At 35.9% G+C, this 22,697-nt stretch overlaps 1 protein-coding gene across 1 annotated transcript in view; it reads right to left on the bottom strand.

The window, feature by feature from the left end:
* The window catches only part of LOC136862929 (EF-hand domain-containing protein 1), a 241,740-nt gene that overhangs the window by 150,204 nt on the left and 68,839 nt on the right, over positions 1 to 22,697 (bottom strand). Inside the window, exon 3 of the mRNA XM_067139219.2 lies at positions 11,005 to 11,218. Coding sequence (XP_066995320.2) covers positions 11,005 to 11,218 — 214 coding nt within the window. The remainder of the gene's footprint in view (positions 1 to 11,004; positions 11,219 to 22,697) is intronic.

Below are 22,697 nucleotides of genomic sequence, written 5' to 3'. Positions count from 1 at the left end.
TTCTAGGGTAAAAGATACTCATTTTTTGGGTGAGTTTTTATACTTTAGGAATTTTCAGATAATGTCTTAGTACAATGCCGAGGAACGATTACTTTGATCAAATTACGAAATCCACGTGAGCTAAGCTGCGGGTAATTGCTAGTACTATATATTTTACGTCCAATTAAGACGAAACTTCACACATAAATAGACATGTCTCCACTTGGCATTGGGTCATCCTCAGTAAGACATGTACAAATTAAAACGCATAGGAACACACAAAATGGAATGTTAGTTAAATTTTTTTAAAAGCATGATGAAAGTTAAAAATGTGAAATATTTATCGTTAAAACAGTCTTGAGCTGGAGCTTTTCCTGTTTCAATTTTTTTTTTTTTTTTTCCTTTGGCGTGGTTTAACTGTTATCTGTATAACGTTAGCTTAATTGTTGTGTTTCGACATGGGCAGATATACATAAGAATTATTAGAGTTGAATCGCCTGATATTTAGTGTTACGTGGCCCACTTGTATCACCCGTGTTCTCTGTTACATTTTAGGACGATTGATGATCCATGGTGGACCAATACCATATCAGAGTGAATGCATTTCATAAGATAATGGAACTTGGCGCACAATTTATAAACCAAAGTGCATTGCTGAGAAATAGCGATAATACAATCAGTGGGTTATGGAGAAGTGGAAGGATATGATTAGGGTGGGAAGGATATGATCAGACTGAATTTGGGCATGGCTAGCCTCAGAAAAAGTCACAAGATAGCAAATGTATAAACACAAACACTGAAGCAATGCAAATACTACAAAGGAAATAAAGATGGAAAAGGTTGCTACACGTGAAACTGTGAGATGATATCATGAATGAGCAGAATTAAAACCCTCTCACATTATCCCTAAACCCATGAAAAGTGTGTTAAACAATGAAGACCATTTGTGGTATAGCGATTACCTCCACGACTTGGATGAAGAAGATTTCATACATTAGGCACCAAGTGATAAACGCTTTGTGTGGACAGTCTGAAGAATTAATTATCAATATGACAGAGAGTGGGTGCTCTCAGTTGATGATATTACTCATGTCATGATGAAAATTATCAGGAGTTATCAAAATCTGTGCACTACAGTAGAATATTCTTGTGTTTCACAGCAAAGAGAATGCTGAAGATCATGAAAGAAGAATGAAAACCATCGAATGGTGATAATTTGAGGGATATGGCTTTAGAGAAAAAAAATTTTTTTGCTAGTGGCTTTACGTCGCATTTGCCTGGTGTGAAAATGGGAAACCACGGAAAACCATTTTCAGGGCTGCCGACAGTGGGGTTCGAACCTAGTATCTCCTGAATACTGGATACTGGCCGCACTTAAGCGACTGCAGCTATTGAGCTCGGCTTTAGAGAAAATGTTTTCCCGTACAAGATCTTGCGAAAACTCTTCATTAGGCAAAAGTCTGTTTTTTCCAGTTTTTTGGGACTGCTGAATGGCCAACTGCATTCCAAGTTTTAAACACTGCTGAATATTTTGGTCCAATTTTAAAGAATGGCACTCACTCACTAATAACCCAAGAATGAGATTACAATAGGTATTCCCAATACACATTCCGAGCACATCTTACCAATATTTTACACAACATGGAAGAGGACACAAATCCTTTTCAGACACTTCTACACTTGTATTCTGAAATACTGCTTGTTGTACATGATTCTGGGGATGGGGCCACTATTACGGTATAGGTTAGAGGAAGTTCAATGCCGAGCAAAATGATTAATTGCAGTCTTGATTGAGCAAGCAGAGAGTACGGATGTACTGAGTGAGTGCTGAGGAATGGGGAACACGTTGCAACAACATAGGGCTGCGATAGGAAGTTGGCAGGAGAGATGGAAGAGTAAAGAGGTAAAGAATGAGAAGATGAAGGATGTAAAAGAGGGGATATTGGCAGTGCTGCTTGTGGCTGTGGTGGTGACAGTGTTGCTAACAATAGGGGGTGTGTAGATGAATCCAGGTCCAGGCCCAGTGGGCTCTCTTGGATGGGAAGAAACTGAGGCGATAAAGGAGGTAGTGAAGGAGGCATGTAAAATGGAAGAAGTAAGGGAGCTGATAAAGGAGCAGTCTAAGGATATACAACAGTGCATCAAAAAGGGGATGAAAGAGCTAAAGGTGAAGGTGGAGAGCAATAAAGAAGAGACAGAAATACTGAGGAAGAAAATAAAAAACTTGGAGGAGGAGCTGGTTAAAGTGAAGAGGAAAGGAGCTAATGGTGATCAGGAAAGAAGAAGGAACAATATTTTTATTTATGGAGTGCAAGAAGGTGCAAAATAAAATAAAGATACACTTTAGTAAGGTGGAGATAGATGATGTGTATAGAATAGGGAGAAGGAAGTGCAATAGGCCCATGGTGGATATTGTGCTAAGGAACACAGGAAACTTAAATGGAGAAGAAGTTTGGTTGAAGAGCGATATGGGTAGTGAAGCAAGTAAAGAATTTAGAATTTTAAGGAAACATTTATTGGCAGCTAAGCAGCAAGGCCTGAGAGCATATATTAGAGGTCGGAAGCTAGTCATTGGGAACGGAAAATGGTTATGTGTGTGGTCGGTGAACAAACTACAGGAAATGGATGAGAAACATCAGCAGGTTGGCAACCAGTTAGCTGATGAAAGGAAGGTCGAGACAAGTTCAGATTGTGATGACGGAGCAGTGAATAGCAGCGAGGAAGTGAGCGAAGTCCAGTGCACAGAGCAAGAAGAGGTAATGGGGAAAACAACGAGTAAGGATGGTTTGGAGCCGATGCACACAAGCGGAGCAGTGGAAGGAGAAGAAAGAAAACGACGAGGAGAAGGACTGGGTAGGGGAAGAAGCCTAAGGTTAAAAGACTTGTGGGATAAGAAAAATAAAGGGCAGGACGAGAAGGGGGTAAAGAGAGTGGCAAAATGGTCAGAAAGGAAGAAATGGGAGCTGAAAGAGAAGGAGCGAGGCAAAAAGTAAATTGACCAATGTAACAGAAACATCCTCTATGTACTCTGACTAGAAACATGTAAAAATTTGGAGAGAAAGTACTATCAATTATCTTGATTATCTTGCTATACAAGGAATACCATATTTAGCAAAATTATGTTTGCTTGAATTTACACACAAACGAAAAGATGAATGTGAATATCTCAAAACCAGCTTCTAGTGCTTGGTCTAATGATGCATAACGGTATCCAATTATGTAAATAAAATAATTGTATTTAAGCCAGTACTGCCCTATGACTGTAATTATTATACTACACTAATTTATTTGGGGAAGGAGGCACCATGGTGTTGGTGAAGCCATGTCCTTTCACCATTCACCATCCCTAAACTGTAATAAACAATTTATATAATAATAATAATAATAATAATAATAATAATAATAATAATAATAATAAATAATAATAATAATAATAATAATAATAATAATAATAATAATAATAATAATAATAATAATAATAATAATAATAATAATAATATTATATCAGGAAAGAAGAAGGAACAATATTTTTATTTATGGAGTGCAAGAAGGTGCAAAATAAAATAAAGATACACTTTAGTAAGGTGGAGATAGATGATGTGTATAGAATAGGGAGAAGGAAGTGCAATAGGCCCATGGTGGATATTGTGCTAAGGAACACAGGAAACTTAAATGGAGAAGAAGTTTGGTTGAAGAGCGATATGGGTAGTAATTATTATTATTATTATTATTATTATTATTATTATTATTATTATTATTATTATTATTATTATTATTATTATTATTAATTATAATTATTATTATTATTATTATTATTATTATTATTATTATTATTATTATTATTATTATTATTATTGTACTGGAGGTACACCTTCTCCATGCAATTGAACTGAGCGCCTTTTAAGGCCACTTGTGTTATCAATCTAAAACTATGTATTAGAAGAAGTTGGACCTTTAATATTTAGATGTCTCTACTATCAACTTGTGTTGGAAAGATGCACAATTAATTTTCAAGGGAAAATTCTATTCTATTTGTTTATTAACCCAAAGAGTTTGTAGATTTTTTTTTGTGCTGAAGTTGTCAGCATGCCTACAGATTCCTTCTTCCTCAAATTATTAGCCAATCAGAAATTTTTTGTAGCCAATTAAAATCGGGTGTGTACAGGCATTCTGCCTAGAGAGTTCTGGAACTTTCCCCTCTGCTATAAAAGCTGGGAGCTCTTGGGTCATGTTGTCTTCTTCATCACTCCAGTCTAGAGTATATACAGTGTTAGTGGAGGCAGGGGCAATCTTGCCCATTGTTGGAAGGCCCACCAGTTCAAGGTAATGGCAGACATCATTTAAATATGCGATAGCTCCAGAAAGTTAACTTGAGGAGAAGATTTCAAACTTCATTCTTAATGTAAATTTCTAAAGTTCAATATCTCCTCTTAAATGTAAATTTTCAAGCAAGTCTAAGGATTCTATTCAAATCCCTACTGGAAAATACGTAACTTAAGGAAAGAAGACTGTTCACGCTCTTTAAATTCCCATTCAACTTGGTATGGGAGTTACTATGTTTTCCTAAAACTCTAAATTTTTAACACTATTTTGGAACTTAATATTTCTCCATCTAGTCACCCTCTGTAGTATCTGCTTAGCCTCTGTAACTAGGGCCATAAGCCCATGTAAGATTTTCAGTGTTTTTCCCGAAAGTTTTCAAAAGGAGTGCAGGTGCTTCACCTCCTAGCATTTTGTTCATGGCCAATTTTCTTAAACCTTTTCTTTCTGTACATTTAGACCATTCAGAATAGGCACTTATTGTCCCTGTTTAAATTCTAGGTTTTTATAGACAATTGTGGAATAGACTGTTGAGCAGAAATGACAGTAAACACTGTTTTCAAAGTGATCTAATATAATATTTGGATACGATTCTTGTGCCTTTGAGAGGCCGGGCTGTAGTAAATTTTGGAGCTCAGTCTTCTAGAGTGTAAATTGAGTGGAGCAAACGTGCTCTTTGAAAGCATGTAAATTTGGAGCTACAAGCTCATTTTTTGTAAATTACTGTATACCTGAAGTTTGAAGCAAGTCATCAAATCAAATGAAAATCTCTTTATTTGCAAATGAGGGGTCTACCTCAGTGGCAAATGGTACACTAAAATACATTATTGACAAGCAATAAATTTTAAATTAACAAGAGAAGAAGAAAATTTTCCTAGAATACAATATTATACAATTTATGCTACCGTAACAATTTTTTCTATTAAACACACAGCTCATCCTTAATAAATTTATATTGTTTACAAAATTCTACTCATAATATCTCCTGTACTTACAAGCATAGTCAACTCATATACAGTATGTGGAATTACTTCAAATAATACTATACAACTGGTATAAGATTAAAATTTACATTGCATTTATTTACTTTTCTATTAATACCCATTTTGGAACCTAAGTAGCATACGACCTGCTGCATCTTAACCAGAGCCCCTTTTACCACCATTTTTCAAAATTCCTGAAGGGCCTTCACAGCTACCGTAGCGGTCCCAGGGCCCTCAAATTCCCCACTGTATTTCACCCCTACAGGCAGTCCCCTACTTCGGCTGTCCAAACTCCATAGACCAGGGGATGGAATTAATTTATTCACACACATTTTTTATTTACAATAACCTGCACTGGTTGAATGCCCTCTAACATTTTATTTATGTTCTCTGTTGCTGTTTATTCTCTTCTTGAATATCCGTACAGATTTTGGAAAAGGATCAAACAGTACCCCTGGTAAACTGTTCCACTCCTTCACGCCCTTCCCAATGAATGAAAATTTACCCCAATCGCTTATGCTAAAATTCCTTCTAATTTTATACTTGTGGTCAGTTCTGCCGATATAATTATTTTCCAACTGAAACCTCTCACGGATTTCTCCCCATGCTTCTTCTCCTGTATAGGCTCTATATAATCCTATAAGTCTAGTTTTCTACCTTCTCTTTCTTAAAGTTTTGCACCCAACTTCCTCTAACATTTCTGATACACTACTTTTTCTCCTGAAATCCCCTGTTATAAATCTTGCTGCTTTCCTCTGCAGACTATCTATTTCTTTTATTACGTATTCTTGGTGAGGATCCCAAACACTGTTTGCATATTCCAATAATGGATGAACCATACTTAAGTAACTTTTTTCTTTTAATTCTTTGTTGCATCCTTTAAGTAGCCTCATTATGACATGTAACGATCTGTATGCTTTCCCAACAATGTCATCAACATGACCCTTCCAGTGCAAATTACTTTCAAAACTCACACCTAAGTATTTGCACTTGCCATCTTTTGGGATAACTACCTCATCCGAAGTATATTCAAATTCAGTTTTAAAGCTCCTGTTTATAAATGTTGTAACAGTTGATTTGCCTCCATTAACCTTCATATTATTTTCTTCAACCCAATGTTGGATTCTCTCAAGGTCCCTTTGTAATTCTGAACAATCCTCAACGTTATTTATTTCCCCATAAACAATTATGTCATCTGCGTACAATCTTATTTTTGATGTTATATTATTCCCTAAATCATTTGCGTACATTAAGAAAAGTAATGGACCGATTATACTACCCTGTGCAATTCCCTTCCAAACTTTCTCTTCCTGTTATATATTATTTCTTACTTTGACCTTCTGAACCCTTGAATTTAGAAATGTTCTTATCCAACGTATAACCCTTACGTCCAATCCTATTCCCTCCAATTTCTTTAATAATATTCCATGTTTCACTCTATCAAAGGCTTTGGAAAGATCTATGGATATGCAATCTAACTGGCCTCCTGAATCCAACTGATCTGATATGTCCTGCTGAAATCCCACCAGTTGTGCCTCACAAGAAAATTTCTTTCTAAATCCATACTGGTTCTGCATGAACCAATTTTTATCATCACATATCCTTCTGATGTACTTTGCTATTAAACTCTCCAGTATTTTACAAACTATACTGGTCAGGCTGATTGGTCTGCAGTTCTCTGGTTTCTTTTTATCACCCTTTCCTTTATAAATTGGTATTATTATAGATTCCTTCCATTCCTTTGGTATTACACTATTATTTATGTCATAGTCAAAGAGAAATTTTAAATAAGGCACTATGTACCACCCCATTGTCTTTAACACCTCCCCAGTAATTTGATCACTTCCTGCTGCTTTTCCTTGCTGAAGCAGTTGGATTTCTCTGAAAATATCTTCATTTGCGAATGAGAAGCTTCTTGTTTCCCTATGTGTCTCTCCCTCTCTCTCTTCTGTTACTTTTTCCAACTCCTGACAATCTTCTACTGAATCTCTGAATTCCCTACTAAATAGATTTGCTTTTGCAGTATCTGTTGAATAGTGTTCACCCACTTCTCCCATCATTGTAGGAATTTGGATTCCTTTTCCTTTTTTATTCCTAATATTTGAATACAGCTATTTCCATTTCCCTTTGTGGTCATTACCCTCTTGAAGTATGCCATTCATATAATTCTCTTTTGCTTCCTTTTTCACTATATTCAGTTCCCTCATTAGCTGTTTTCTAGTTTCTCTATTCTCCCTACCCTCTTTGATTTTCCTGTTTACTATTCTACATTTTCTTTTTAATTTTCTTATTTCCCTTGTATAGCAAACAGGGTCTGAGGTCATTTTACCCTTCTTAACAGGTACAAATCTCTTCTCTCCCTCCCAAATGATTCCTTTAAATTTAGCCCAAAGTGTATGCACATTACTCCCTTCACTTATCCAACAACTAAATTGTGATTTAAGATAAGTCCCAAACTCATCAACTTTAGTTTTTCTGTATATTTACTACACTCTGACAGTTTACCAAGAGCAATCTGACCCCCTATCCCCCTAAAATTTGTCTGTTGCAATTGGGTTGCATTCCTGTTATCTGAGCTGACAAGCTCATTGCTATCCCATTCAACTGTTATTTGTTGGTCATTCAGATTATTTATCAAACTTCAAACTCAGAAAGAAAAAAAACAGAAAGAAATAAAATTTCAAATTTTAGTGTTTTAAATTGTGCTTTGATCTATTCTCTGTCCACCCATTCATGTCCACACCTTCTTACTCCTCTGCAATCCATGATATTACCGTAACAAGTGGTAGCAGAGCCCCTTTTGATGACTTTTCATAGAATTTGGAATTGACTCTAAAAATTTATCTGTTTCCAGATTTTTCCAAATTTTGTCGAAATTTTCTGTCATTATGTCTGGTACTAGAGAAGTCCTTGCTCCGTGGTATCTGTGCACGGAAAACTAATTTATGAACTTTCAATTAGAAAGGTCCAGTCTGGTGGTACGGTTGCAACAAACGCATCTAGGCTTAAGGATTCTTTACAGTTACCCATGAGTATTCTGGTGTATGGGGAGAAAGAAACTGATGATGTTCTATCCACAATCAATGCTAATATTACTGAACTTACCTCGGTTCTTAGCTTTTATGAAGTTTGACGTTAGTCATTCCTGTTATCTGAGCTGATGAACTCATTGCTATTCTATTCAACTGTTATTTGTTGTTGTATATTCCGGTTATTAATCAAACTTCAAACTCAAAAAGAATAACAATAATAGTAATAATATAAAATACAAATAGGCTAGATGCAGAAATGATTAATAAACATTGTTATATGTAATAACTAGCTGATGTACCCGTGCTTCACTAAGGAATTCTACATTGTATACGGAATTCTAGTGTACATGTTGTGAGCAAGATTGTATTAAATTGCATAGCTCTTAACGTTACCCTAGAAACACGATGGGGAAGTCACCAAAAATCTTTTCTCATATGAAGATTGAGTTAGGGAATTTTTACTGTAATGGTAGACCTGCTTGCATACCATCAGTCACAACCAGGTTGGGGAGTTTTCTTATAATGGTAGACACTCACTCTCCACCTGCCGTTTTACATCCTCAGAAAGATTGCCTTAGTGGTTCTCCCAACTGAAATGAACATACATTACAATGACGTCAGTAGGAATGGTGGGATTAAAAGCAATGCTTTCATATGAAAAACTCGATGAAATGAAACACCACACATTTTCTCACTTTTTACGAACAGGACTACACTGCCCATCTAACAGTCCAAAGTTCCAAAACTGGAATGACCAAGCCACAGACAGCCGTGATTCGTGAACGCACTTCATCTTTTTTCGGCGGGGATAGGGTCGAATAATGAAGACTCTCAGGGCAAAAACTATGCCCTTTTACTAATCTGTTTCCTAGGAGTACCCCATGAGTCGGAAAATAACAATTCACTACACTGGCGGTGGAAAAATCTATCTGATCTTGGAGGCAAATTTTTCCTCCAAGCCAGAGGAGAAACCCCCTCTTCATTGATAATTTGGAATAAAATGAATGTAGAATTTAATAAAAGTGAAGAGGAAGAAGCTTTTCTTAAGAAACGGCTCTTTTCAGGGTTGAATTTTGAGTTACTTTGTGAATTGTGGTGCTATAATTTGGAATAGACCTAAATTGTTATTCTAGATCAGGCCATACTACTACTACTACTATTACTACTACTACTACTACTACTACTTAGTCAGCCTCTGCCTTAAGTATGCACACTACTCATTCAAAACAGTGCATCAGGGTAGTAATCGAATCTGTATCAGAAAATATATGAATGGCATGCTAAAGAAGAAAGTTTTCTAACTCCCCGGCTATTTCCCGCCAATATTCAGTCAGGCTATTATACTCGGTACACAGCAGTAATCCCATCTATCGGAGTTGAGAGGCAGCATAAGAGACAAATAACATCACAACAAACAATGGTCAATGTAATGTTATTGTTGATCAATGTTATGGGCTTTCGATATTGTAGGCCTTCACATTTGGTTTTCTTCCGACTCTGAAATACCACTCATCATAGTCGGTACTGTGAAACTGAATAAAACATAAATGAACGGAACTTGTATTCTCTGTAACTTTTGTTATATAGTACTTTTCGATAGGACCAAAAACATACGTATTTAAAAATTAAAATTTAGGCGCCTTTCCCTAAACTACAATTTTATTCAGGGTGAATAAAATTGTTTATTGCTTAGACTGTAGTTTCTTATTCCCTGACTCTATATACCGATTTTCATTAAATTCTGTTAACCCATTTTCTTGTGGCTCGGCATCGATATGGACTTAGCAACAAAAATACAATTTCATGAATATCTGTGTTATCATAGCCGGTACGGTTAAAATGTATACGACATAAATGTTCGGAAATTTAATTCTATACAACTTTGGTTATGTAGTATTTATCGATACGACCACTAATATTATAAATATTTGAGAATTAAATTTTAGGCCTTCCCCTAAACTACCATTTCATTCAGCGTGAATAAAATGGTTTATAACCTAGATTATAGCGACTTATTCCCCATTAAGATTGGACCACTAATAACATAAATATTTGAAAATTACATTTTAAGCCTTCCCCTAAACTACCATTTCTATCAGCGTGAATAAAATTATTTATGGCTTAGATTGTAGCGACCTGTTCCCCGACTTTGCATACCGATTTAGATTAAATTCTCTGCAGCCGTTTTCTAGTGATGCGTGTACAGACAGACAGACAGACAGACAGACAGACAGACAGACAGACAGACAGACAGACAGACAGACAGACAGACAGACAGACATTACGGAAAAGTAAAAAGTGCATTTCCTTGTTACTGTGGACATGTCCGATGCAGAAATACCATTCTTTTCAAATTCTGAGCAATGTACAGACAAAACTCTTATTTTATATATATAGACTAGAGAGTATACTGTGAATTTCTTTCTTTTTCAGATCCTGGCAAATGGTTATGTGGCACCAAATATATACTGTACATATGTCTCTGTCAGTAATAATTACAATAATTATTATAAGAATTTCTTTCATTACAAGAGTGGGGTTAGGGATGGTTTTTTTCTTCCTATGTTTGCATGATGGATATTGTTTCTGGACTGAATTATGTTAAGAGTTCTAAGCAAATACAAAATACAACAAAAATTTAAATCTTTTCAATTGTCATTGCAACAGAAACTGAATATATTTGCACTTACTTGAACAGGTGGTTCTAGGACAGTAATGGTATCATCCTCTAAGAAGTAGATGATTTTCACATTCCTGATACGGTATTGTTCCATAGGATTATCAACTGACTGTGTGAAGAAGGCATAGAATGTCAAACACTTGCTGTCATAACGGACAAAATGTGGGATGAACTGGGGCACTCTATAGCGTTTCACTTTTCCATACATCAAGGTAGGATTCAATCTGTCAATAAAGAGAGATTTTTATGAACTTCAAACAAAAAATATTAGGCATGCTATGACAACATTTGTTTATGGTTTCTGGGCAAAGTAGAAAATGAGGCCCAATGGAAACTTCCATAATTATAAAGGAGTACAGTGGCAGCACTTCTTTTTCTTATGATCATAACTGAATTACCTAATTAAAGCTTACACGAACATTTTGGGAATGATTGTCCTCACCAACTAACTCTCAGGACAGGAACATTTGATACATTGTGGTTAGTCATTTTTTATTTGATGTAGTCGTATAATCCATGGGATTTGCATTGCACCTCCGCACTGAAAAAGTTAATGCTTATAGAGAGAGTGGTTGGGGGTAGGTTTTTCCTTTCTGTTTGTGTGCTGGATAATGTTTGTTGGCTGAATTATGACATTGGGTGTAAGCAACTTTGTAGTTTATGTGTGTGGTGATATTGTGATTATAGTCACAGGACCTCCAGTTTTCCATGGTATCCAAACAAAAGGTGTGTGAATTTTTATTTCAATAATTCCACACACATTAAACAGGATTCAAACTATAGTTGTCTTGGCAAGATCCCAGAAGTAAGGTCACTTTTCTAACAAGCCCTGTAAAACAGGTATTGTCTCTTAATCTGAGTGTAGTCTTATTTCCTAAAGGTTTTGACATGATTTGATGCATAAACAATGAAATATGTTAGTGTGACGAAAGTCTCTTTGTTGAGATTTTAGGCGTGTTGTGTTTTAGTTCTTTAATTTGTGTTGGAAGCTGTCAATGATTGCATAATTTTAAACCATAGCAACTTCCACATACCGGTAGCCCCTACTTCATAGTGCATAGTCCTTAGTTGCAATCTGCTGCAAGAGTGGTGTGTTATTGAGTATGTGTAACGTAAGTTGGAATGCTGAGTAGTTGGGTCATATTGGATGGTTTTGAAGTGTGCCAGTCATAGTACTTTCACTGTACATCTTGAATTTATGTTTCTGGTTATTGTCTTTTGTAATAGTGAATAGATCTGCAAACAAGGGTCTATGTTACATCTCGTGAGTTTTGTGAAAACAAGCTCCAAGGCCATTGTTGCTTGTTGAGTTGGGATGCCTAGTGTAATATACAGTAACACAGACCTTTAATCCATGAAAGTGATACCACTGTTTTCTCAAAAACCAACAACAACAACAAAACGTATACTTTTACTGGATATTCTTATTTAAAAACCAATGCAATAAACATTGGATACATAGAAATACAATATTTGTTATTAACTTATCATATTTATCACTCAAAGTAATGCACCAATGACTAAAAAATACTTAGGCCTGAAAATATATTGAAAACCAAACATCTGAAGCAAATAACTTGGTATAATGCCAAATTCCTCAGCAATTGTTTGCTGACAGTAAACCTTCCGGCTATCCCACAGCTGTTTTCACTCAAAATTTTTCCATTTACTTTGATTACTTTTTCTATCCTTGGTCATCTTTATGACACTTGTTGATAAGTGCACACGATCATTGCTATTACTGGATTGCACGTTCATTATGGTAATGGGAAAAAATACACTTTCCAAAGAAGGAATAACACTTGCTACAAGTTGTAGAATGGATGATCACTGTGATTGTTGTAGCTTGGTGCAAAGGAAGCAGGCACATTACTTGTCAACATAGACCCTTGTTCTACCATTGTCAAACACATTTCTCTTCAGAATTTTCTTCATAGTGATATAATCTATTATTGTAAGCCAAAACTAACTGTATACATACATGGAAGAGGTATCACAGACCTTCATTCCACAAATAACAAAGTTTTTATAAAAATGTAACCCAGACTCTTGTTTGTGGTTATGCTTCAATTCTAGGAAGATAATAGAAATGCCAGATTAACATTCTAGTGTGTACTCTAAGTCTATGTATAGTTCACTGATATTAGTGACACTGAGCATATTGTCATCAACATTGCTGTTGCCAATATGCTAATCTCAGGCCGGATTTTGTGTGTACAATGTGCTCTAGAAATATGTGGCAAGATAGCGTGAAAAACGTGAGCCCAGGGGCATAGCTAGGTTGGTGGAATCAATTCACCGCACTGGGGCCCACAAAGTCAGGGGACCCAAATGCGGACCCCCAAAAAAGGTGGGGCTCCTGTTCAAAAAGAATTTGAATGTATCCTGTGGTAAAAAAAAAATTCTGTAACAAATTACACATCAATGAAATGTTTAATTAAAGTTATTCCTTAACATTGCTGCAATTGCACGCGAAAGAATTAAAAAGAAAATCACAAAATATAGGCCTACTGGCGGGGCAATGACTGAATGATGGGAGGTGGCAAGTCATAGCATGTTCACCATGTCATCTGTATGTGAAAAGTCACTTTGATGAGCTTAGTGAAGATCAAAAACTCCCTGAACCAAAATCAATTTTTAAGGTCACAACATGTTATCCCATGATTGATATTATATGTTTACAACTTGACAACCAGTTCAAGGGCATGAAGTTAGTAGTAGACACATGTAAGGGAATTCAACCCTTCGTTTTGGCTTCTTCTACTGTTGATCAGCTAGAAAAAAGAAGCATTTGGCAATCATAGTTAGGGCCCCAATTGGACCTTCTGCACTGGGCCCTCAAAGGACCTACCGGTACCTATACGACTGGATGAACCCTTGGGAGTCCATCAGATTGTATGTAGTGTTAGCTGTCAAAGGTGGAGTTATTTTACTTTATGATGCTGTTTCCATTTGTAGTATAGTTTATTTCTCCTATCTCTTTCAATAGTTCTCCTTCCAGGTTGAACAACAGACTGTGGAAGCTTCAAATCTGGGATCTCTTTCAATATGTTGTACATTTCTGCAACAGGATTTTTGTTTTGCTACTTGTTTAATGTCACACTAACACATCAAAGGTTTTCGGTGATGGAGGGACAGGAAAGGGCTAGGTTTGGAAAGGTGAGGGCCGTGGCCTCAATTAAGGCACAGCTTGGTGTGAAAATGGGAAACTACAGAAAACCATTTACAGGGCTGCCAACAGTGGGATTCAAACCCACTATCTCCCGAATGAAAGTTCACAGCTGTGTGACACTAACAGCATGGCCACCTCACTTGATCTGCAACAGGTATGTTGGTATATACTTCAGTTACAACAAATGAGTTTTGTGGCATCTCTGCCTTTACTTTTTTGTGTTAGGTCCTAACTGTTCTTTAAGCATGTTTGTGCATCAAGTTCCATGTTTTACTAATTACTTTGTCCATGAATTTCCCTAGCTTGGGGAGTTAATAACTCAATGTATTGGCATGCCTTGTTTGTATGGTTCAGATTGGGCATTCTTTGCATGTAAAGCAGGGTGTACTTGTTTCAGGACATAATTTTTTCTTGGGAATTGTGTGTTACTGAATATAATTCTTCTTGAAATATTCTCTTCCTTTGTGATACCAGTCTCCTGTGTGCATGGTAACTCTTGCATTCCTCTCATTCTTTCCCCCTGTCCAAATTACTGTATATCATGTACATGTTTTGCAGTGGTGAGTCTGTTGTTGAGAACAGCAATTCCTGCAATGGTTAAAAGCACTCCAATGAGGTACTGCTTTTTTCTCCTTCTTTTTTTAAATTTTGCTAATGTTTTAACATCGTGCTAACACATCAAATGTTTTTGGCAACACAAAGATGGGAAAGGAATAGGATTGGGAAGAAGTGGCCATGGCCTTAATTAAGGTATATCCCCAGCATTTGCCTGGAGTGAAAATGGAAAGGGAATCCACAGAAAACCAACTTCAGGGCTGCCAACAGCAGGTTTTGAACCCAACATATCCCAAATGCAGGCTCAAAGCCACGCGACCCTAACTACATGGCCAACTCACTCAGAACAAGGTACTTTATTTACCACCAAAAATGTAGTGAAGCTGGTATAATTCATTATAATTATTATCATAAATGTATAATGGGCATCAGACAATGAAGAGTTTCAGTTTTACAGCAGAATTTCATATAATTCGGTTTTTTCTTTAATACTGCTTATAACTCCTTGCTAGTTCTGTCATAATGGTATGATCCTCCTATTAATTAGGCAAAAATGTGAAAGTAGAAAAGCAAAGAAATCACAAATCTGAAACTGTAAATTTATTACTTTACAGGAGAGTATCATAAAGCTTCCTTTGAGTATATGCTGCTGAACACTATCAATATCTTACACTGGTCAATCATGCTAATTAAAACATTTTACATTTTTTTTTCACATAAGGCCATGTACAAACAGATGCCACTTTCATCATAAAACACAATTTCTCACATTTTCAGTCTCAATAATGTACATAGGTAGAGTCAAAATATTCTGTGGTTTATTACTGTACATTTATATTACCTTAACTTATATTTTATAATCATTTGATGTAGAAAATGTGTACCTTCTTCTGTTGTATCACGAAACAGTACTTACCCCGATTTTAGCTCATTTTTGAACTTTAGTTTCTCCTTCAGTCAGTAATTCAACTCATTAGCACCTCTGGTTGCCATACTGACACATCAATTATATCATATTGAAATAGGTCTAGTGAAGTTCAATAATGAGTTAGAGATGCGGGAAGAGCATTGTTTGCTGCGGCGATGTGTGTACTACATTATAATCATGCCACTTTCATTCTGTCATTCTTGCTATTATAACCACACAATTAAATTTCAAGTACTGTGAATGATTATGCAGAAATTGATGAAGTTTTTGAGTAAGTACACTGTCATCAGTAGGGGGCAGATTTCTATGACCTAAAAATGTATGCACTTATGACCTAAAAAACATAAAAATATGACCTATAAAATTCAAAATATGACTTAATGAATAGCATCTATGTTACATAGAAGCACTTTTATTACGATTGCTACGGGCTGCAATTAATTTGCAGTTTAAAAAATGTTTAATTCTTCGAAATCTTTAAACCCAAAATCAACTAAAATGATGAATATTTCATGAACTCGTTAAGGTTACACTGCATATCCTAGGCAAGGACGGACTCTGTGGAAGACATAAACACTACAGTTAATTTCACTGTTCAATATTCAATCAGTTTTAATTTATACACAAAACATATGTTATTTGAATGAAACTTTCATACCTGATCTATTCTCCATTATCAGAATTGTTGCAATTTATGACCACATGCATCTTAAGATTGTTGAATGAGAATCCCCTCCTGTTGTCGCTGAGTATCGTCTTGTAGCGAGAAAAACTTCTTTCGACATCACATGATGTAACGGGAGCGTACTTGAATAGAGTTAAATCACTTGGAGAAAATTCCTGGAAATCTGCAGATGAAGGGTTTCCACAAAGAATGTCACTTATTCCACGCAGGTACACAAGTCCGCTATTTTTTCCCAGTATATTTTCTAATTTTCTACACACCCTAGATGCCATTGTTCCTTTCGCATGCTTTAATTCCTGTTCAATGCACTTTACAACATCCAGTGCATCGCTTAGTTCTGCACCTGAAACTTCCAGTTGCGTGATTGCTCCAGATAAAGAATTAAAATTGGACTTTATGTAAGCCAGGTCCACTTTTAATGTAGTGCTTGAAAATAAATCTTGAGTGGTTTTTATGGAGGACGATTCTGCAGGATCAAAAGACTTCATGATCTTCTCCACGACATCTAAGTTGTTGCAGTAGTACACTGCGGCATCAAGCCAAGTCCCCCATCGCGTTATAACTGGCTTGGGAGGTAGGGGTAGTGAAGGTGCTTCTTCTTGAAATTTCTGAACGCGAAGCAGAGCTTTGACAAACACTTTCTTACAGTTCTATATTAATTTATCAACTTCAGGGTAGCTACTTCTAACTTCTTCAGCTGCCCTATGCAAGGCATGTGCAAGACATGTCACATGTATCATTTTCGGGTGTAGCATTTTAAGTCCCTTGGCTGCCTTCACCATATACGGAGCAGCGTCAGTTACAAATAGAAAAATGTGCTCTCTCTTTGCCCCGTTTGGCCACAACAGATTCATTGAATTGTCGAAGAGAACTGCAATGGTGGAATGGTTTGTTTTCTCTAGCACTTCACATGTCAGGAGGAATGTATCTCCAGGCCGGTCTTCCTTCAGCGTGCCAACGATCACATTTGCTACATATCTTCCATCCACATCTGTGGTCTCGTCTATTGAAACCCATATCTTACTGTCTCCCACGCCACGCCTTATTATATCCAACATCTCTTCATAACAAGGGGTCAGATAGTCCTTCCTGAGAGTAGATTTGTTGGGAACAGGATGCTTTGTATATTTTTCAAGAAACTGTCTGAAGCATCGACTGGTAAGTTTCTTTAAAGGGATGTTAGACGAAACCATCATCTTGCAGAGATCTTGTGAAAATTGTGAACTCTGAGAACTTGATGTCAGGGTTTCGAATAGCAGACGTTGCCTATTTTCGAGTGCAGAATATCTAGTTACACAATTCTTATGTTTTACAGTATTACAGTGTTGTTGCATAGAGAAGCGTTTTTCGGCAGTAATTTTTACCTCACACAATTTACAGAATAATATCACTCCATCCGTACTGAATATGTTTTCACCCAACTCGCGAACAAAACTTCGCAACTTTCCACAAATTGAGACTTTCGTTTTAGGCATATTGAAAGGAACTGAATGACTGAAGCTTCCTAATGACCAAGGTCATTCAGTATGTTGAAGGTGGAAGAGGGAAGGGGAAGGGGAAGGGGAGAGATAAGAACAATGACAAATAACTGCAGAATTACCTCTGCTTCCGTGTAAACGATTGCCCGGTTTCCAGGAATTGACCCAGCTAGCAAACAATAGCTCCTACCTGTTAGAAACATTCCATACACTACTTTATAATGGTTCTTCAGTAGTATATTCCAGTCTACCCTGAAAAATAATTTCTAGAGCTTATTCTGATTTTTATAATATGAAATTAAAATGAAAATAACCAAAATATGCCGTTATAATGATATTTTGTTGAAAATATGCCATAAAACTTAAGGAAGCCTAAATATGCATTTATATGCCCAATAAAACATGTTTAATTTTGAACATCATGCTTGGAAACGTGTTGAAAATACAAGACTATAAGATATAATGTTAAGGGAAAAAATATGACTGGTCATAGAAATCCGCCCCCTAGTCATCAGTAAGGCCTGAATGTTGATGATGTAGAGAATATTAAAAAATGTTAAAAGTGACTTCAGTAAATGACCTAAAAATTAAGAAAATACATTATAAAATGTAAGAAATTATTTTAAAAATTAATCTTTAAAAACCCTTCAGAAAATAATAGGTTAGACACAAACTTAAAAGTACAGTACATAATATAGCCCTTTTATTTGTAGGCTGCTCAAAGACAAAGAATACAAATACAATGAATATTGGCTGAAAAAAAAAAAAAAAAAGGAATAGTTTGAAAAGAACTCGAAATAATAAAAGACGATTTATGAAATTAAAGTCTACAAAATTTAAAATATGAATATGATTCAGAAACAAAGACTGGAAAGAACAAGAATAAGACTACTTAATATTATATTGAAATGTTTTATTTTAATATTTGTATAACTTTTGGTTAAGGCTTTAAGATGTAATTTCATAAAATAATATGATAACATGCCAAAAGGGAGAAAATGACCTAAAGAGACAAAATCTCCAAAATATGACTTAAAAATTCTCTAAAATCAAAGAAAATGCTCTTAAAATATTAAAAAACAAAAAATGAAAAAAATGCTAATTATGCAAAATAAAAAGGATATATTTGTAACCGAGGGGCCGTGAACAGAATTTGTATATACTGGGGCATTGCATTGGACCATCACTCAAGGAAAAGACAATGTTGATATTTTATTTAAAAGCGGCCAATGAGCGAAGGACTCCTGCTACTTGTGTACAAAGCTGAAATAACGGAATTAGAAAAGAAATGCTTGAAGTTCACCACAAAATAAGCTAAAATCGGGAGAAATAATAGAATAATCGGGAGGCAGGAAAAACTGTTGAAAATCGTCTAAAAGTGCATCGACCAAAATGGTGATTATGTAGAAAATAGCTAAATGTTCAAGTTTAAATTGATGTAAACCATTGTAGAAATAAACAGATCTTAGTATTTATAAAAAAATAGGAGACCTTATTTCTGGGATACCTTCGTATATACATATATTTTATACAATTTGCTATACGTCGCAATGACACAGATAGGTCTTATGGTGATGATGAGATAAGAAAGGGCTAGGAGTGGGAAAAAAGTGGCTGTAGCCTTAATTAAGGTTCAATCCCAGGATCGACCTGGGTGATAGAATGGAAGGTCATAAAAGTAGGACTATTAGGCTGATAAGACAGGCATGAGGGAATTTATAAAAAGTAATGATGATCAGTGGAAAACGGCAAATAAAAATGCAAACAGACTGTGGTATGGGTTTAAAGCAATTGTTGAGGAATGTGAAAACAGGTATGTAACTTTCAAGGTGGTAAGACATGGTAAAGACCTCCGATATTATAACAGAAAAATAAAGAGACTAAGAAGGAGGTGCAGGTGGGAACAAAATAGAGTTAGAAATGGTTATGGAAGTAAGAAGAAATTGAAGGAACTCACTAGGAAATTGAATCTAGCAAAGAAGTCGGCTAAGGATTATATGATGTCAAGCATAATTGGCAGTCATACAAATTTTAGTGAAAAATGATAGGTTATGTATAGGAACTTTAAAGCAGAAACAGTTTCCAGGGAGGACATTTCAGGAATCATTAATGAACAAGGAGAGTGTATATGCGAGGATCTACAGAAAGCAGAAGTATTCAGTCAACAGTATGTAAAGATTTTTGGTTACAAGGATAATGTCCAGATAGAAGAGGTGACTAATACTAACAAAGTATAGCAAGTTACATACCATACAACAAATACACTTACAATAAGATAAGAAATTTGAAAACAAGAAAAGCAGCTGGAATTGATAAGATTTCTGGGGATATACTAAAGACAAAGGGTTGGGATATATTACAATATCTGAAGTAATTATTTGATTACTGTTTGCATGAAGGAACTGTACCAAATGAATGGAGAGCCCCTGTGTATAAAGGAAAGGGTACTGAACATAAAGCCAGAAAACAGGCCAGTCAGTTTGACATGCATTACATGTAAGCTTTGGGAAAGCATAATTTATGATTATATTAGATATGTTTGAATGGTTCAATAGAAGGCAGTTCAGGTGTCAGAAAGGTTATTCTACTGAAGCTCAACTTGTACGATTCCAGCAATATATAGCAGATATCCTAGATATCCTAGATTCAGGAAGTCAAATGGAATGTGTCATGATTGACCTATCTAAAGAAGTTGACAGGGTAGATCATGGGATCATGGGAGACTATTGGCAAAAATGAGTCCAACTGGACTAGACAAATGAGTAACTGAATGGGTGGCTATATTTCTAGAAAAGAGAACTCAGAGAATTACAGTATGGGAAGCATTATCTGATCCTGTAATTGTTAAGATGCGAATTACTCAATGGAATATTAATGGACCTTTATGTTTCCTTATATACATATATATACACATATAATAAATATATATATGTATAAATGATATGAATACAGAACTAGAATCAGAGGTAAGGTTTTTTCGGATGATGTTATACTGTATAAAGTAATAAATAAGTTACAAGATTGTGAACAACTGCAAAAAGAGCTCGACAATGTTGTGAGATGGACAGCAGGCAGTGGTATGATGATAAACGGAGTTAAAAGTCAGATTGTGAGTTTCATTAATAGGAAAACTCCTCTCAGTTTTAATTACTACATCGATGGGGTGAATATTCCTTATGGGGACCACGGTAAGTACCTAGGTGTTAATATAAGGAAAGGGGGTAATCATATAAACGCTATTGAAATAAAGGGTTATGCTCATGGTTATGAGGATATTTAGGGGTTGTAGTAAGGATGTAAATAAGAGGGCATATAAGTCTCTTGTAAGACCTTAACTACAGTATGGTTCCAGTGTATGGGACCTTCACCAGGATTGCTTGATTTGAGAACTCTATAAAATCCAAAGAAAAGCAGCTCAATTTGTTGTGGGTGATTTCCGACAAAAGAGTAGTGTTAAGAAAATGTTGCGAATTTTGGGCTGGGAAGATTTTGGAGAAAGGAGACGAGATGCTCAACTAAGTGGTATGTTCACAGCAATTATAATAAGAAGTATTTCTTGTCCACCTATTCAATTGAATACTTCTTATTACAATTGCTGTGAATAACATCGTTCAATACGGAACCACCATGAGGATAATGACCTGTAATAAGTGGTATGCTCCGAGCTGCGGTGGAGAAATTGTGTGGAATGACATTAGTAGACAAATAAGTTTGAGTGATGTTTTTTAAAAGTAGGAAAGATCACAATATGAAGATAAATTGGAGCAAATATTTGTTTGCTTGTCATTTAAAGGGGCCTAACATCGAGGTCATTGGCCCAAATATTTCTTTATAGGAAGAGGTGTTAGGGATTGGAATAATTTACCAAGGGAGATGGTTTCATCATCATCATCATCATCATCATCATCATCATCATCATCATCATCATCATCATCATCATCTGCAGTTTCCAGCTGTTGGCCGGGTCTGCTTGGAGATGGTTTCAAAATTTCCAAATTCTTCACAATTATTAAAGAAAAGACTGAGTACACAATAGATAGGGAATCTGCCGCCTAGGTGACTGCCCTAAGCTCAAATCAGATGATTGATTGTGAAAATGAGAAACTACGGAAACATTCTTCAAGGCTGCCGACAATGGGGTTCGAACCCACTATCTCTGGTATGCAAGATCACAGCTGCACAACCCTAATTGCACAGCCAACTTGCTCAGTAAAATATGTTATTCTTAGCACAAGAAATCTGAAGACTTCCCAATATGGGCACCATGGTTCGTATACCTATCATATTTTATTTGAGTTTATGGCACTTTAAGATTTCTCAGTCATCATAAACATAACATTAGTAGTTTTGTGTCTGACAAAATAACGGGACCTGAATCAGTTCTGTTGAGGAGAGAAATTTCTGCGTTTATTTTGAAATTTCTATAATAAAATTCAAATACCGTACCCTAGTTCTCCCTGGCTCTCAAATTTGCCAATCTCATTTCTAATCTGAGAATATATATGCCTAATGGTTGTGTAAAACAAATGCATGCATAATTATATAAGCGGCACTCAAATGAATTTAGGCACAGATATCAAGGATAATTTAATAAAAAACCACCTATTCAATACTTTCCACGTTTAATGTGGTTATTATCTACATGATTTTATGTAGACTTATTTGGTCAGGTACATGTTTCACCCATTATTTTGGGCATCTTCAGCCTGTAAACAACCTTTAGGTCAAGGTTTTTTTTTTTTTTTTGCTAGGGGCTTTACGTCGCACCGACACAGATAGGTCTGCTAATTGTTTTACGTCGCACCGACACAGATAGGTCTTACGGCGACGATGGGACAGGAAAGGGCTAGGAGTGGGAAGGAAGCGGCCGTGGCCTTAATCAAGG

This window comes from Anabrus simplex, chromosome 2 (assembly GCF_040414725.1).
Source record: "Anabrus simplex isolate iqAnaSimp1 chromosome 2, ASM4041472v1, whole genome shotgun sequence".
NCBI classification, from domain to species: domain Eukaryota; kingdom Metazoa; phylum Arthropoda; class Insecta; order Orthoptera; family Tettigoniidae; genus Anabrus; species Anabrus simplex.
Note: the sequence above shows the minus strand (reverse complement) of the source record. Positions and strands in the feature narration are given on the sequence as shown.